Source organism: Mustelus asterias, chromosome 2 (assembly GCF_964213995.1).
Source record: "Mustelus asterias chromosome 2, sMusAst1.hap1.1, whole genome shotgun sequence".
NCBI lineage: Eukaryota > Metazoa > Chordata > Chondrichthyes > Carcharhiniformes > Triakidae > Mustelus > Mustelus asterias.
This window is the reverse complement of record NC_135802.1, coordinates 146,202,164-146,217,954: the sequence shown is the minus strand read 5'-3', so window position 1 is coordinate 146,217,954 and position 15,791 is coordinate 146,202,164. Positions and strand designations below refer to the sequence as shown.

Here is a 15,791-nt window from a genome sequence, read left to right as displayed (position 1 = left end):
TTTTCATTAAAATGACTTGACCAAAGGGAACGGCACCAGTGATTGCTTTGTTGGATCATTACGGACAAGAAGAGAGAGGGGGCAGTGTGGGGCTAATTTCAGCTCCTGTGCAAATTAAAATGGCACTGAAGTCAACAGTGTTGTCAAATTGTTTCTCTCCAATCGATTGGTGACACTATTTTCTCAAATAGCTGTGGGGGATTTTTCAAAACATTGAGTGATACGCTGGGAATGGAACATGAAAAAAGGCAACAGCACATAAGCTGGCATGCAACACCCAAAGCAGTTATGAGATCAGAGTCTATCATATGGGACTGGCTCAGAGTAACAATATCTGCCACTTATCCAGTCTAAAATGTAGCTTTTAATTATTTTCATAGAGAACCCCATATTAACCAGCATTGGAAATTTCAAATGGATGGCTGCACCCAGGACAAGAATCATAAAATCCACATTAGTGACATTCTATCCTACCAATTCACACCAAAGCAAATGTATCTTTAAGGTTCACACCCTAGTGATACTAAGTCCCTTATGATTCATGCCATAATGAAACTAGACAATTTATACCCTCAAAATTCGTAGCCTTAGGTTAACAAATTCAATACTGGATTTCATAGAGTTAAGGGAGTTCATAGAATCCTATAGTGCAGAAGTAGGCCAGTCAGCCAATCGAGTCTGCACTGACCATAATCCCACTCAGGCCCTATCCCCATAACCCCATGTATTTACCCTGCTAGTCCCCCTGACACTAAGGGGCAATTTAGCATAACCAATCCACCTAACCCACATATCTTTGGACTGTGGGAGGAAACCGGAGCACCCGGAGGAAACCCACACAGTCTATACACAGACAGTGACCCAAGCCAAGAATTGAACCCGGGTCCCTGGAGCTGTGAGGCAGCAGTGCTAACCACTGTGCCAAATGTCAAAACCCATTTTTTACATTTTGTCAGCATCAATTGAATTGAATTTGAGCCCTGGTCAGAAGCATATTTTAGATTCTAGTTGAACACCAGGTTCAGCATTCAGCAGCCAATATTCACTGGTTTAAGAACCCAATCATGATGGAACAGATAGCTCCTGTACATTTCCTGAGAACATTTTGCAAAGCAGTGGGTGTTGTTCAAAAATCTCCTTTCAGTGACAAACATTCTCTGCATTTTTTTTTGAGCACTTTGAGAGAGAATGTTATATTCCAAACAAACATCAGACCCTTTATCCCATTTATCAATTCGCAAAAAAACTAACGGCTTCCTAAAGATGTATTGGTGGTAGCTTCCAACTTACGCAAGCGCAGCACATGAAGACAATCCAGAAGGACCCGAAGATTCCTGCAGCTCCAACAATCCATGTCAAACGCAAGAACAAGATAACTCCTAGAATGTTCTGTAGACATGGCAGGTAGACTCCTATAAATGTGCCCATTTGAGGAGCCTGCAAGACAGGGTTAACTGAATTAGGACTTTGCTTGAGAAAGCAGAAGCAACAACAAGCATCAACGCACAGCAACTGCTGAGAAATGGCAAGACTCGATCTTATATAGCAACAAAGCTATGCTCGTCACTAAATAGCATGACTTCGACATGTTACATTCACATCATAAAACAGTTGAGTGACTGAAGGCTATTAAGGCAGTTTTTGTTGTTTTATACTTTTGTCCAGATTACTGAAAAGTCGACAAAAAGTCGTGCATCTATATGGTCACTTTCACCCTCAGCACACCCCCAAGCACTTCACAAGCAATGAAGCACTTTTGAAATTAAACCCCTGTTATGTAGAGATGATTCGCACACACCAAGGTTCCATCAACATCAAGGACTAAATGACAAAACACCTGTTGAATAAGGGTTAAACATTAGCCGGATGACCTGGAGAACTCACCTGCTCTTCTTCATATAGCGCCATGGGAACTTTTACACCCACCCAAGTGGTAGTTTGACAGTTCATTCCAAAGACAACCCCCGCTGCAGTGTAGCACTCCTTCAGCACTGGGGTGGCACAGTGGCAAGCACTGCTGCTCCACAGCGCCAAGCACTGCTGCTTCACTGTGCCAGGGATCTGGTTCAATTCCGGCCTCAAGTCACTGTCTGTGTGGAGTTTGCACACTCTCCCTGTGTCTGCTTGGGTTTTCTCTGGATGCTCCTGCTTCCTCCCACCATCCAAAGATGTGCAAATTACGTAGATTGATCATGCTAAGTTGCCCCTTAATGTCCCAAGATGAGTAGGTTTAGGAGGATTAGTGGGGGTTGCGGGGATGGAGCCTGGGTGGGATGCTCTGTCAGGGAGTTGGTGCAGACTCGATGGACCGAATGGCTTCCTTCTGACTGGGAGCAGCAAATCATGGCTTAGGTGCTCAAATACCTGGAATGGGACTTGAACTCTCAATCCTGCCTAGCTCAGAGTTGACGGTGCTATCACTAAACCATAGCTGACACCGAGATGGCCATCCCAGGAGATGGGCATGAACTTTAGGGACAAAGGATGTACGATGAAGGAGCACTGGCATATTTATATGGTGTTATTAAGTAGTAAATGAAGTGGAGTTGAAGGCTCTAGCAAGATTTTTTTCAATTATATACTCCTGGGTTGACAGGATAGAAGCCACAATCCAAGTCTAATGCTGGAACTTTCCATCAAATGTCCCAGATCCAAGCGAGAACGACAATATTTTCTGATTATTTAAGAAGTATTATTTTCATTCACAATCATGTGCTTAATACCAATGATTGCAATAAATTGCAACTCAATTAAATTGGGTTAATTGAGATCCCAGTGTTAATCATGGTAGAACATTAGACTGTAGATTAGATACAATTTACCACTGGAGTAAATTTTCCTCTTCAGTGCCTGGGTAATAATGCAGCAGAGCAGAATGCCCACTTGTCACACAGTTATAATTTCTGATGGGGTCAAATAGTAAATTGGGAGCAGAATTCACCATTTACAAGTCATGAGACCTTTGGAAAGGACCAATGAAAGCGCGATTTCACATTTTTAATTTTGCCAAAATGAAGATTAAAAACTAAAATATCTAATTTTAAACGGCAAAACAGCATAGAGTAAGAGATAATTTAATAGCAAATCAGCCTTGAAATTCTAGCAGTGGACTTTTGGGGAGTTGATTGTAGAATGGGGATGTCAGCAAATTCCTGGGGTGGGGTGGTTCGAACCCCCACGTTTACTGGCCAGATGGGAATGGAGATAAAACGCGTACATTTTCCTACTGCACTTCATCACTACAGCTCAATAGCATTGATTTTGTGCTAGCTCTTGCAAAGAGTGATCACGGAAACAGAAATAGACCATCTATTCCCTCGGGCCCGTTGGACAATTCAAACGAGACCATAACTGAACTGTGGCCTCACTCCATATTCCTACTTTTGTCCAATATCCTTTTAATATTTTCGGTACAGTGTCAACCATGGCTCAGTTAGTAATACTCTCACCTCTGAATCAAAAGCTTGTGGACTCAGGTCCAGTTGCAGTATTTGAACATAAAAGGTGCAGGCTGACACTCCAGTGCAGTACTCAGGGTGTGCTGCACTGTCAGATGGGCCGCGTTGCTGCCTTCTCTACATTCCTCGCCAGAGGATGTGAAAGATCCCATGCCGCTATTTTGTAGAAATAAAATGCAGGGATATTATCCTAAGTCTTCTGCCCACTATTTACCCCTCAATCAAATTCACAAGACAGATCATCTGCTCATCATCACACCGCTGTTTGTGGGAATTTGCTGTACTCAAAGTGGCTACTGCATAGTTTCCATTACAACAAACACTGCATTTCTAAAGTACTTCATTGGTTACAGTGCTTCGGGATGTTCTGTGGTAATGCAAGACTGTATATGTACACGCACGCACCTTTATAAAATTCTGTAAAACTTAAAATTAACCAATGGCCTAGCATCAATTGCTATTTTTGGAGGAGAATTCCAAACTTCTCGCACCCTGTGGAATTATTTCCCAACTTCATCCCTGAAAGCTCCAGCTCTAATTTTTGGGACCAAGCTCCCAGTCCTAGACTCCCACTGCCAGCAGAAATTGTCTCAGAGCTTCCCAGAATAGCTTTGATCAAACTGCACCGAAAACCTCTAAAGCTGGTTGGTGTAATCTCTCCTTGCAACTTAACCTTCGAAGATGAGGCTTCATTCTGGTAAATCTATGTTGCGCTCCCTCCAAGGCCAACATATCCTTCCCAAGATGTGGTGCACAGAACTGCCCTTGTCACTTTAGGAGCGGGCAATAAGTGCTGGCCTAGCCAGCAATACCCCACATCTCGTAAATAAATAAAAATAACTCTAGATCCACCCAGAACTTTGCATAGCTGTCGCCTAACTTCTACCACCCTGTATTCTAGTTCTATACATAAAGACCAGCATGCCATTAACCTTTTTGATAATTTCCTGTACCTGTTCATGACAATCTAAATGATATATGCACATAAACAAAGTCTCTTTGGAGTTCCACTGATTCCAGCTTTCCACCATTTAGGAAATACTCACTGCCACCCTTGATCTCACATTTGCCTACATTGAAATCCATTTGCCACAGTCTTACCCAATTATTTTTATCCATTTTATTTATTCATTATTTTATACATTTTATCTCTTATTTTATTTGGGCGGCACAGTGGTTAGCACTGCTGCCTCACAGCGCCAGGGACCCGGGTTCAATTCCGGCCTCGGGTCACTGTCTGTGTGGAGTTTGCACATTCTCCCTGTGTCTGCGTGGGTTTCCTCGGGTGCTCCAGTTTCTTCCCACAGTCCAAAGATGTGTGGATTAGGTTGATTGGCCATGATAAATTGATCATGGTGTCAGGGGGATTAGTAGGATAAATATGTGGGGTTACGGGAAATAGTCCTGGGTGGGATTGTGGCCGGTGCAGGCTCGATGGGCCAAATGGCCTCCTTCTGCACTGTAGGGATTCTATGATTCTAACAATAGGACATGCTTGTTAGGTGCATTGACCGTGCTAAATTCTCCCTCAGGTGTACCCGAACAGGCGCAAGAGTGTGGCGACTCGGGGATTTTTACAGTGACTTCATTGCAATGTTAATGTAAGACTACTTGTGACTAATAAATAAACTTTACTTTAGGACTTTGCAATTTTATGCATCCATCCACATTGCTTACGATGCAACATATATTTGTGTCATCAGCAAACTTGGATATGTGGATCTCTCGTGCATCGTCTCGGTCATTAATAAATAGTGAATAATTGAGGCCCCAGCATAGATTCTTGAGCCTCAACTTTAGCTGACAGTCCCTTGAGGTGCATCATCAGATGCCTTCCGGAAATCCATATACACAGCGTCCACGCACTCTTGTCACCTCTTCAAAATGATGGGGTTAAACCTCCTCCCTGACTCTTTCTTCATCTCTCTTAACCCGCCCCCGCCTTCAATTATTTATTCAATTCCCTTTTGAAACCCATCACTGAATTCATATCACCACTTTATCAGGCAGTACACATAATAAGTGGTTAGGGCTTGGATTTGGCTTTTCCACACATCATATCTATTTCCTTTAAATCACATGCTCAGGTCTGAAGAATCATGAGGCTTCAATCCACATCCTACTGACAAGAGGTCAGAATCCTACCATTTGAGCCACGTCTGGTTAGTCATAATATGTGGAATTCTCTTCCCCAGAGAACAGTGGAGGCTGGGTTATTGAATTTATTCAAGGCACATTCCAACAGCTGACCATTCAAACCAAAGAAAATGTCAAAGGCAAGAACTAAGAATTGTTTATTAACCATAGAATTGGATTTTAGTTAGCAACACCTAAACATGGGCAACAGAAATAAATAGTATATAGGCTTAATTGATTAAATAAACTGAAGGATACAAAGATAATTCAGTCATACCATAGCAGTTCAGCATCAGTTATTTGCTGGCAAGTGATTGAAATCTGTGGCTGTGATTTGACATAAATTGGTGAGATTAATTTAGGTTAGACTTCAGGTGATAACTGACAAGTCAATACCATTAGATAGTCAGAATATTGAATGGATAAAACCTTATGCTATAATTACCAATGTTTTCAGATTAGCACAACCTCAAACTTATGAGCTGGTATAGATGCTTCCCTTCCCCTCACAGGAGACTAATAATCTTCCAAAACTTCAGAGTAATCAATCTTAGTAAATCCACCCCAGAGGCGGACAGCCTAGTATCTCCAGTCTATCAATGCTGATCGCTGACTCAAGAACAGCTTCTTCCCTGCTGTTGTCAGACTTTTGAATGGACCTATCTCGCATTAAGTTGATCCTTCTCTGCACCCTAGCTATGACTGTAACACTACATTCTGCACTCTCTCGTTTCCTTCTCTATGAATGGTACGTTTTGTCTGTATAGCGCACAAGAAACAATACTTTTCACTGTACGTTAATACATGTGACAATAATAAATCAACTCAAAATCAAATGTATTTTAACTAGCTGCTTTCAATCTCATCTCTCTTACTCCCAGAGATTCCAAGTAGGCATACTAGTATTGTTGTATAATTTTAACATTGCAACTCTTTTTTCCCTCTCTCTCCGTTGGAGATGCATTACAGAGATGCCATCCACAAATACTAGATGCCATTGAGTAGAAAAAATTTCAAAGGAACCAGAACCACACTAAAAGGACTAAAGATTTTAATGTCAAAATATGTCGAGATGAAGCATCTTGGCATTGCCTTAATGACTCAACGAACATGTAGTCTCAGTGGTTTTATTTTCTAACCCCATAAGGAACTCTTAGCTTGTGCATACCTTCACAGTTTAGTTAGCTTTTACTCGCTTTCTAATCCCTCCATTTTGAGGACACATTTAAGCCTATCCCAAGAGCATTTCTTATAGGGACAACTATGACAGTTCATCAGAACATTCAGGAGGTTGTACAAAACATGAATCTAGGGAAGAGGATAAGATTGGATTTAAAATGTTGGTTAAATCAGACAACAATGTTTTTGGATCAACTAAATTTTGGATGATATGACGGAATGAGGAAAGAGGACAAAAACAAAGGGTGGTAAAGATGTCAAGTTCAGGTCCCAGGGATTGTGCTTTGATCACTGTTTCTCGTTTGTTTAAAATAACCTAGATTGAAAAGTGTCAATACATTCTAAAACAGCAATGCCATAACCACTGAGGGTCCAGCTAAGGATTTGCAGAGGGGTTTGTGTCCTTCACACAAATGGAAAGGTAGATGACAAATTAAACTTTAACTATTGACAAGTGGAAAGTGTTGCACTCTGGACAAAATGTACCCATGTAAGCAAAATAGAATTAGAAAACAAGGGCACCAATGTAAAATCTATAAATAGATTTCTGGAGAAGCTTCAGCTGATACTTTCTATAACTCTTGTTGGCCCCAGATCTACCTCTCGACTCTCCAACTGACTCTAACTTGAACTCCTCAGTTAATCAGTATCTGCTCCAAACTCTCCCTTCCTCTGTCGACAATTGGACTTTGTTTATCTGCTGCTCCCTGAACCTCAGATTGGGATTTTGGACGGATCATTTTCTTTCCTTCCATCTTGTTCAGAATCATCCATTCCTCCTAAGCTTCTCACCTCCAGTCTCCCACCCATTGTAGTCAGGAATATAACCAGTTTCAGCTTCCTCCCCATATTGTCTCCCCTCCCACCACTCTGTGGCAGCCTCCATCATCTCCCTGATTAGTCATGGAGAATATGAATTCCATGTGTACTCACTGTTGACTGTGTTCACTGTGCTAATTTTATTTATTTTGTGCTTGAATCATACATATATTGTCCAATGTGCAATACTTTGCATTTGCCCCACCCATTCCCTAGATTCATAAAAGCCCACTCATGGGCAATTAGCAGTAAGCAATAAATGCAGACCCAACCAGCAACACCCATATCCCATGAAAGAATATAGAAAAAATATTCCCTCTTGACCACTCAAGTCTCTTATACTGGTATGTTCAATGAGTCATTTTTTCTCACACACCATCCCCGTTCCCTCCGAAATAACACATTCTCCCCATCTAATTGCTCTCTCTAACAACTGCCCTACAAGCAATTGTTACAAGTGCCTCCAGCTTTTTACTTCCTCCCAAACCCTCCAGTCCCAATTCTAGTTTTAAGTATATTTATTAATGTCACAACTAGGCTTACATTAACACTGCAATGAAGTTACTGTGAAAATCCCCTAGTTGCCACACTCCGGCGCCTGTTTAGGTACACTGAGGGAGAATTTAACTTGGCCAATGCACCTAAACAGCACGCCTTTCGGACTGTTGGAAGAAACTGGAGTGACCCCACGCAGACATGGGGAGAATGTGCAGACTCCAAAGAAAATGACCCAAGCCGGGAATCAAACCCGGGTCCCTTGTGCTGTGAGGCAGCAGTACTAACCACTGTGCCGCCCATTTGCCTGATGAGAATGGGGTACATGGGCACTGGTTGCATTACACCCCACGCAATTTTCAGCTCTACTGAAGTCAACACAAATATATTTCATGTTCACTGGAGATGTTAGGTTAAAATCGGGGTTGTTGCTATAGAAAGAAACCGTACAGTACAGAAAGAGGCCATTCGGCCCATCGAGTCTGCACCGACCACAATCCCACCTAGGCCCTACCCCCACATATTTTACCCACTAATCCCTCTAACCTACGCATCTCAGGACACTAAGGGGCAATTTTAGCATGGCCAATCAACCTAACCCACACATCTTTGGACTGTGGGAGGAAACCGGAGCACCTGGAGGAAACCCACGCAGACATGAGGAGAATGTGCAAACTCCACACAGACAGTGACCCAAGCTGGGAATTGAACCCAGGTCCCTGGAGCTGTGAAGCAGCAGTGCTAACCACTGTGCTACCGTGCCACCCGCTCTTCTGGTCTGTCTTTCTGGGCTCTTCACCCCACCACCGACAGCCTCAGGTCTCCTCTGCCAACATGAAAATTTTCTCCTTTAAACCTCACTATTTCTTACTACATCTTTAACTACCTTTCCAACAAAATCAGTCTTCACACCCATAGGTAAAGCATCAAGACATTTACACACGGCACGGTGGCACAGCAGTTAGCACTGCTGCCTCACAACACCAGGGACCCGGGTTCGATTCCCGGGTTCAATCACTGTCTGTGTGGAGCTTGCACGTTCGCCCTGTGTCTGCGTAGGCTTCCGCTGGGTGCTCCAGTTTCCTCCCACTGGTGTGCAGGTTAGGTTTGATTGGTCATGCTAAATTGCCCCTTAGTGACAGGGAGATTTTCAGGGTAAATATGTGGGGTTACGGCGATAGGGCCTGGATGGGACTGTTGTCTGCATAGACTCACTGGGCCAAATGGCCTCTTTCTGGAGTAGAGGGATTCTATAGATTCCTAATGCGTGCAAATTGCTGTAGCGGTTGATGGAATAAATCCTGGGCGTTACTTTAACAGGAGAACTTGCACAAGTAAAGCTTGTGGGGAAAAAAATTAGATCAGGCATCAGAAGGATTTCGAAGATAGATTTGGTAAATTTTTTATGTTCTGCATCAGAGTAGCGTGTTGCAGGCTTTAAAGATGTTCAAAACTAGGATGGGAAAATTAGCATTCACACGGAACAAATTTCACAAAGTCAAATGACTCTGCATCATCCTGGACACTTCCTGTGATCCTATTTGACTAATATTATGCTACAACAGATATAGGTATTGCCAGTAGAAAACAAGGGCATTAAAAACTTTGCAAGAGATGTCAGACCTTATGCAGTCAATTGCAGATCAAGTCCATAGTCTGAAGTGCCAAAGAACGTGACACCTATTTTTAAATTAAAGGAGCTGCATTTGCGCATCAGATTCTGGAATGCATCACAAGACAACTGATTGAACAGCAGCCTGCTGTGCACTCAAATTTATCAGTCATTCAAAACACTTGGAGCAGCGAAGTTTTATGATGGTAACTGGCCCAATATACTAGATAACAGCAAACTAGTGTTGTACTGAACACTGCTTGCACTGAACTTGGGCCGTTGGGGTGGATTTTACAGGGGCGGTGGCAGGGCACACTGCTTTGCGCTAGCAACTCTCGCACTCCTGGCAGTGCCAGGGCTCCATAGTGGCCGCTGCCAGGACTGCAATAGGGGCACAGGAAGGTCAGAAGATGGACACCGGAGCCAGTTAAGTCAGGTCTTTCCTGAAGTAAGGTGGGATCAGGCAGCCTAGGGAGGGAATGGTAGCGGTGATATTCTGGGGGCCATGCGGGAGGGACTGAAGTGGAGGCGGGGGGGGGGCAGAGAAATACCCCTGATGTCCCAGAAGGAAAAAGTAGTTGTAACCGGGTCGGATCCTAATCAGCACTTATACTGGGGTCAACCAGAAAGCCCCGATTTTGTCAGCCAAGTGTAGGCTGTCTGGTTGTGAGATATGTTTATTGATTTGTGCAATGTCGTTGTCACTGGCGAGGCCTGCATGTATACCAACCAACAGCCCCTGCACTTAAACCAGGAACATGAACATACACATGGTGTTCTGTTTAAATCTTCTTACTGCAAATCTTTCCTTATGAACTGAAGCAGCCAACACTCATTTTAATATGGTGTAAATGGAATGGCTACTTTCAACGGCGAAGATCTCAGGATGAATGTCTTAATCTTCATTTATCTCAATTCTGCTCTGTTGCTGGAAACAGAGACTCTGCACAACTCCTCCACACTATGAACCGATTCATGCTTGGTGCTATTTTTCATCTATCCAGGACAATAATTAAATAGATATAAATCATAAGATTTTATCAGATAACACTGGACAGCATTCATCATAGCACAAAAGCCTCTTGTGTCTGAAAGCTGTCTGTTTAAGCCCCACAGGGGCCTTGAGTACATAAGCTCGACTGACACAGCAGCGCAGTACAGAGGGAGTGCTGCACTGTCAGAGGTGCCCCTCGTTTGGATGTCATGTTAAAAACTTAAACCTTGCTCCACCTTCTTGGGCGAATGTAAAAGACCCCACTGCACTTTTCAAAAGGCCAATTTATGTTCCTCAGTCTAAACCACTAAAATAAATCATCTGGTTATCTTTCTCATTGCTGTTTGTGGAGCCTTGCTGTGTACATACTGACTGCTGGGTTTCAATGCATTAGAGCTGTGGCTGTACTTCGAGAGCACTTTACGATGTCCTGAGGACATGAAAACTGTCAAATAAATATAACGCTTTCTTCCTGCACAGCAGAGGTAATAGCTATGATACAGGGATAAAAGATGTCAAAGAGTACACTTCTAATTTAGGACATTATTTTTGATAGCTCTATCATCGTGCAGCTCAGTCTATTTATGGAGCTGAACAAATTTCTTGGTTGCAGTGGAACAGAAGTGTTTTGTTATGGATGCACCCGACACAGATATTTTTATCCATTGAGCTTAGAGAATGTGTTGTTCTCCAAATGTGCCCACACAATGTGTCACGTCTACAGAAATACTCTTACTGGACAAGGCACTTAGGCTGGAGACATATTTCACATTGTTTCCACGCTGTTAGCAAAACTGAGAAAGATGTCGGCCGGGCAGAAATGTTCAGTCTATTAGAGGGCTTGATCGCGTACAGCAATCGATTTGCAGTTTCATTTCACAAACAGGGAACAACCCTCAGGGAGAAGAACATTTTCCTGCTACATGTACATGGCACCAAGTGGTGCAGCAGTCTTTGAAAGGGGGTAGCTGAGCTTAAACTACTCACTTATCCTTCTAACACATGGCCATTATGAACAGTCTATACCCAGCAGCATACCATGATGTGGGGCGGCACGGTGGCACAGTGGTTAGCACTGCTGCCTCACAGCGCCAGGGCAGTGGTTAGCACTGCTGCCTCTCAGCGCCAGGGCAGTGGTTAGCACTGCTGCCTCTCAGCGCCAGGGCAGTGGTTAGCACTGCTGCCTCACAGCGCCAGGGCAGTGGTTAGCACTGCTGCCTCACAGCGCCAGGGCAGTGGTTAGCACTGCTGCCTCACAGCGCCAGGGCAGTGGTTAGCACTGCTGCCTCACAGCGCCAGGGCAGTGGTTAGCACTGCTGCCTCACAGCGCCAGGGCAGTGGTTAGCACTGCTGCCTCACAGCGCCAGGGCAGTGGTTAGCACTGCTGCCTCACAGCGCCAGGGCAGTGGTTAGCACTGCTGCCTCACAGCGCCAGGGCAGTGGTTAGCACTGCTGCCTCACAGCGCCAGGGCAGTGGTTAGCACTGCTGCCTCACAGCGCCAGGGCAGTGGTTAGCACTGCTGCCTCACAGCGCCAGGGCAGTGGTTAGCACTGCTGCCTCACAGCGCCAGGGCAGTGGTTAGCACTGCTGCCTCACAGCGCCAGGGCAGTGGTTAGCACTGCTGCCTCACAGCGCCAGGGCAGTGGTTAGCACTGCTGCCTCACAGCGCCAGGGCAGTGGTTAGCACTGCTGCCTCACAGCGCCAGGGCAGTGGTTAGCACTGCTGCCTCACAGCGCCAGGGCAGTGGTTAGCACTGCTGCCTCACAGCGCCAGGGCAGTGGTTAGCACTGCTGCCTCACAGCGCCAGGGCAGTGGTTAGCACTGCTGCCTCACAGCGCCAGGGCAGTGGTTAGCACTGCTGCCTCACAGCGCCAGGGCAGTGGTTAGCACTGCTGCCTCACAGCGCCAGGGCAGTGGTTAGCACTGCTGCCTCACAGCGCCAGGGCAGTGGTTAGCACTGCTGCCTCACAGCGCCAGGGCAGTGGTTAGCACTGCTGCCTCACAGCGCCAGGGCAGTGGTTAGCACTGCTGCCTCACAGCGCCAGGGCAGTGGTTAGCACTGCTGCCTCACAGCGCCAGGGCAGTGGTTAGCACTGCTGCCTCACAGCGCCAGGGCAGTGGTTAGCACTGCTGCCTCACAGCGCCAGGGCAGTGGTTAGCACTGCTGCCTCACAGCGCCAGGGCAGTGGTTAGCACTGCTGCCTCACAGCGCCAGGGCAGTGGTTAGCACTGCTGCCTCACAGCGCCAGGGCAGTGGTTAGCACTGCTGCCTCACAGCGCCAGGGCAGTGGTTAGCACTGCTGCATCACAGCGCCAGGGCAGTGGTTAGCACTGCTGCCTCACAGCGCGCCAGGGACCTGGGTTCGATACCCGGCTTGGGTCACTGTCTGTGTGGAGTCACCCCGTGTCTGCGTGGGTTTCCTCCGAGCGCTCCGGTTTCCTCCCACAGTCCAAAAACGTGCAGGTTATGTGCATTGGCCATGTTAAATTCTTCCTCAGTGTGTCTGAACAGGCGCCGGAGTGTGACGACTAGGGGATTTCCACAGTAACTTCACTGCAGTGTGAATGTAAGCCTACTTGTGACTAATAAATAAACTTTAACTTTAAACAAGAGCTCCAGTTCTTTCTAACCACAGAATTTAGCTTTAACAACCTCAATGCCGTCACATAATTCACACCGCTGGGTCCACAGCCAAGAGAGCCCTGATTAAATTCAGCATTGACTTCCTGCTTTAATCAGATTTAACCGCTTCAATAGCCAACAGGTTATAAATCCGTTGAGGCTCAAGAGCTGCAGTTTTGAACGAGGGCGAACGGGATGCAATTATCCTCTCACTGGCAAATGAGATTGAAATGCAGATTATAATTGATTTTGAAACATGCTGCAAAGCACGAAGAGCTCATCGCAAACAGCCAAGCGCCACTGGGAATAGCATTTTCAGTCATGCTCAGGTGATGCTTTTCAGGCCAAGGTGGGTTGTGGACACAGTGGGGGCAGGGGATGGTAGTCAGGTGAAGGAAGAAGTGAAGTGGATTGTGGCTGGGTAATCGTGGTTGTAACCAGAGATGGTCAAAAGTGGGAGGTGATGCCTCTAGTGGTATTATTGCTAGATTTTTAGAAACTCAGCTAATGTTCTGGGGACCCAGGTTCGAATCCTGCCATGGCAGATGGTGGAATTTGAATTCAATAAAAAGAATTAAGAATCTACTGATGACCATGAAACCATCGTCAATTGTCAGAAAAACCCACCTGGTTCACTGATGTCCTTTAGGGAAGGAAATCTGCCACCCTTACCAGGTCTGGCGTATGTGTGACTCCAGAGCCACTGCAATGTCGTGGACTCTCTTCTGCCCTCAGGCAACTGGGGATGGGCAATAAATGCTGGCCAGCCAGCAACGCCCATGTCCCACGAATGATATGATGGGGACGTTTAAGGGACTTTTAGATAAGCATGTGAATATGCAAGAGAAGGCAGAAGGGATTAGTTCAATTTGGCATCATGTTCGGCACAACTTTGAGAATGTCACTTTGTTTAAATTGGATCCATCTTCCCCTCCATAGGCCAAAGGGCCTGTTCCTGTACTATTCTATGTTCTAATAGTATTAGGACCACTGCACTTTTTGACACATTTGGAAACAGAGGTCATTATTTCATTTATTGCAAATGACATGAAAATCAAAAACAGAGTAATCAATGGGGAAGATAGTAAAAGATTTTTTGGAGGATATGGGGAGATTGGCAAAATATGCAGACAACATGAAATTTAACACAAGTCCAAAGTGATGCATTTTGGTAAGAATGAGAGCCAATTTAAACCAAGTGATAGAATTCTCAAAGGAGTGCAGAAATAGATACCTGGGGTACATACACATATCTTTGGAGGTGGCCAGACACATTGAGAGGTCTGTAAAACAATTTATGCCTCTTGGCTTTATTAGAAGAAAAAAATACGAAAGGATGTTATGCTAAACCTTTATAAAACACTGATCACTTTGGATGGAGTATCATGTCCACAAGGGTGACTGATTACCAGGATGGGCTGGTTAAAATGGCTCATCTTGATTCTCTGGGGGCTTATTCCTAATGGTTTGCTTTTATCTTGGGCCCTCTAGCCCTCACTCCTTCCCCATCCCTCCCACTCCCCATGCCCCTTCTATGCCAGCTCACATTCCCCACCCATCCCATGTGGTCCCACATACCATCCATGCCTACTCATTGCATGCCCATGCCCTTTACTTGATATACACTGTACGTAGCCCAAAAATGTGCAGGTTATGTGGATTGGCCATGCTAAGTTACTCCTTAGGATCCCAAGATGTGTAAGTTAGGGAGATTAGCAGGGTAAATGCATGGGGTTACAGGGATAGGGCAGGGGGTGTGCCTGGGAAAGATGCTCTGTCAAAGAGTCAGTGCAGACTCCATGGGTCGAATGGTCTTCTTTTGCATAGCAGTGATTCTATAATTCACTGCACAGAACCAACAGCTGTAATAATACCATGTATCAGACTACTCAAAAACTACAATTTTCTTAAAAATAATGGCCAAAACTCGACTACCTCACCCGCCTGATTCCAGGGCAGGCGAGGTTCACAGAATGGAAATCTCCCTCGACCTCGGGCGGGATATTACGATCTCACCCGAGCGAAGCCATAAAATCTCACCCAATTTTTTTTAAAAACCTTCATTTTATGGGGTTATAGCTGTTGCTATAACTCAATAGAAAAGTCAACCTTTAAGGTATCAGCACTTGACACCTCTTTATCTTGTGGAAACAAACACTGAGCATTGACAAAAGAAAGAGGTCACTGAAAAAACTAAACTCACTCATAATAGTATCATGGGAATCTGGGCTGTGTATGGAAAGATTGACAACTTATGCAAAGGTAGCAAGTCCGTGGCTGAAAAGAGATTTGACGCAATTGCCAAGGATACACAAAGGCATGACTTTTGGGGCTGGAAAAATGGGGTGGCCCTGTATACCTGGTTGACTTAAGTGCCTTCATCTACACTAGAACTCAACATTTTAGGAGTGAAATTAGGAAATTCGTTTTGATTTAAAGGGTGGTAAAAGCTTGGAGTCCATCTGCAAATGAC

General features: G+C 44.9%; 1 protein-coding gene across 5 annotated transcripts in view; it reads right to left on the bottom strand.

Moving 5' to 3' along the window:
* The window catches only part of LOC144479228 (solute carrier family 12 member 7-like), a 265,054-nt gene that overhangs the window by 79,690 nt on the left and 169,573 nt on the right, over positions 1-15,791 (bottom strand). For all 5 annotated transcript variants that reach the window (XM_078197896.1, XM_078197911.1, XM_078197927.1 and 2 more), the window contains exon 4: positions 1,291-1,437. In XM_078197896.1, the coding sequence (XP_078054022.1) occupies positions 1,291-1,437 (147 nt within the window). The remainder of the gene's footprint in view (positions 1-1,290; positions 1,438-15,791) is intronic.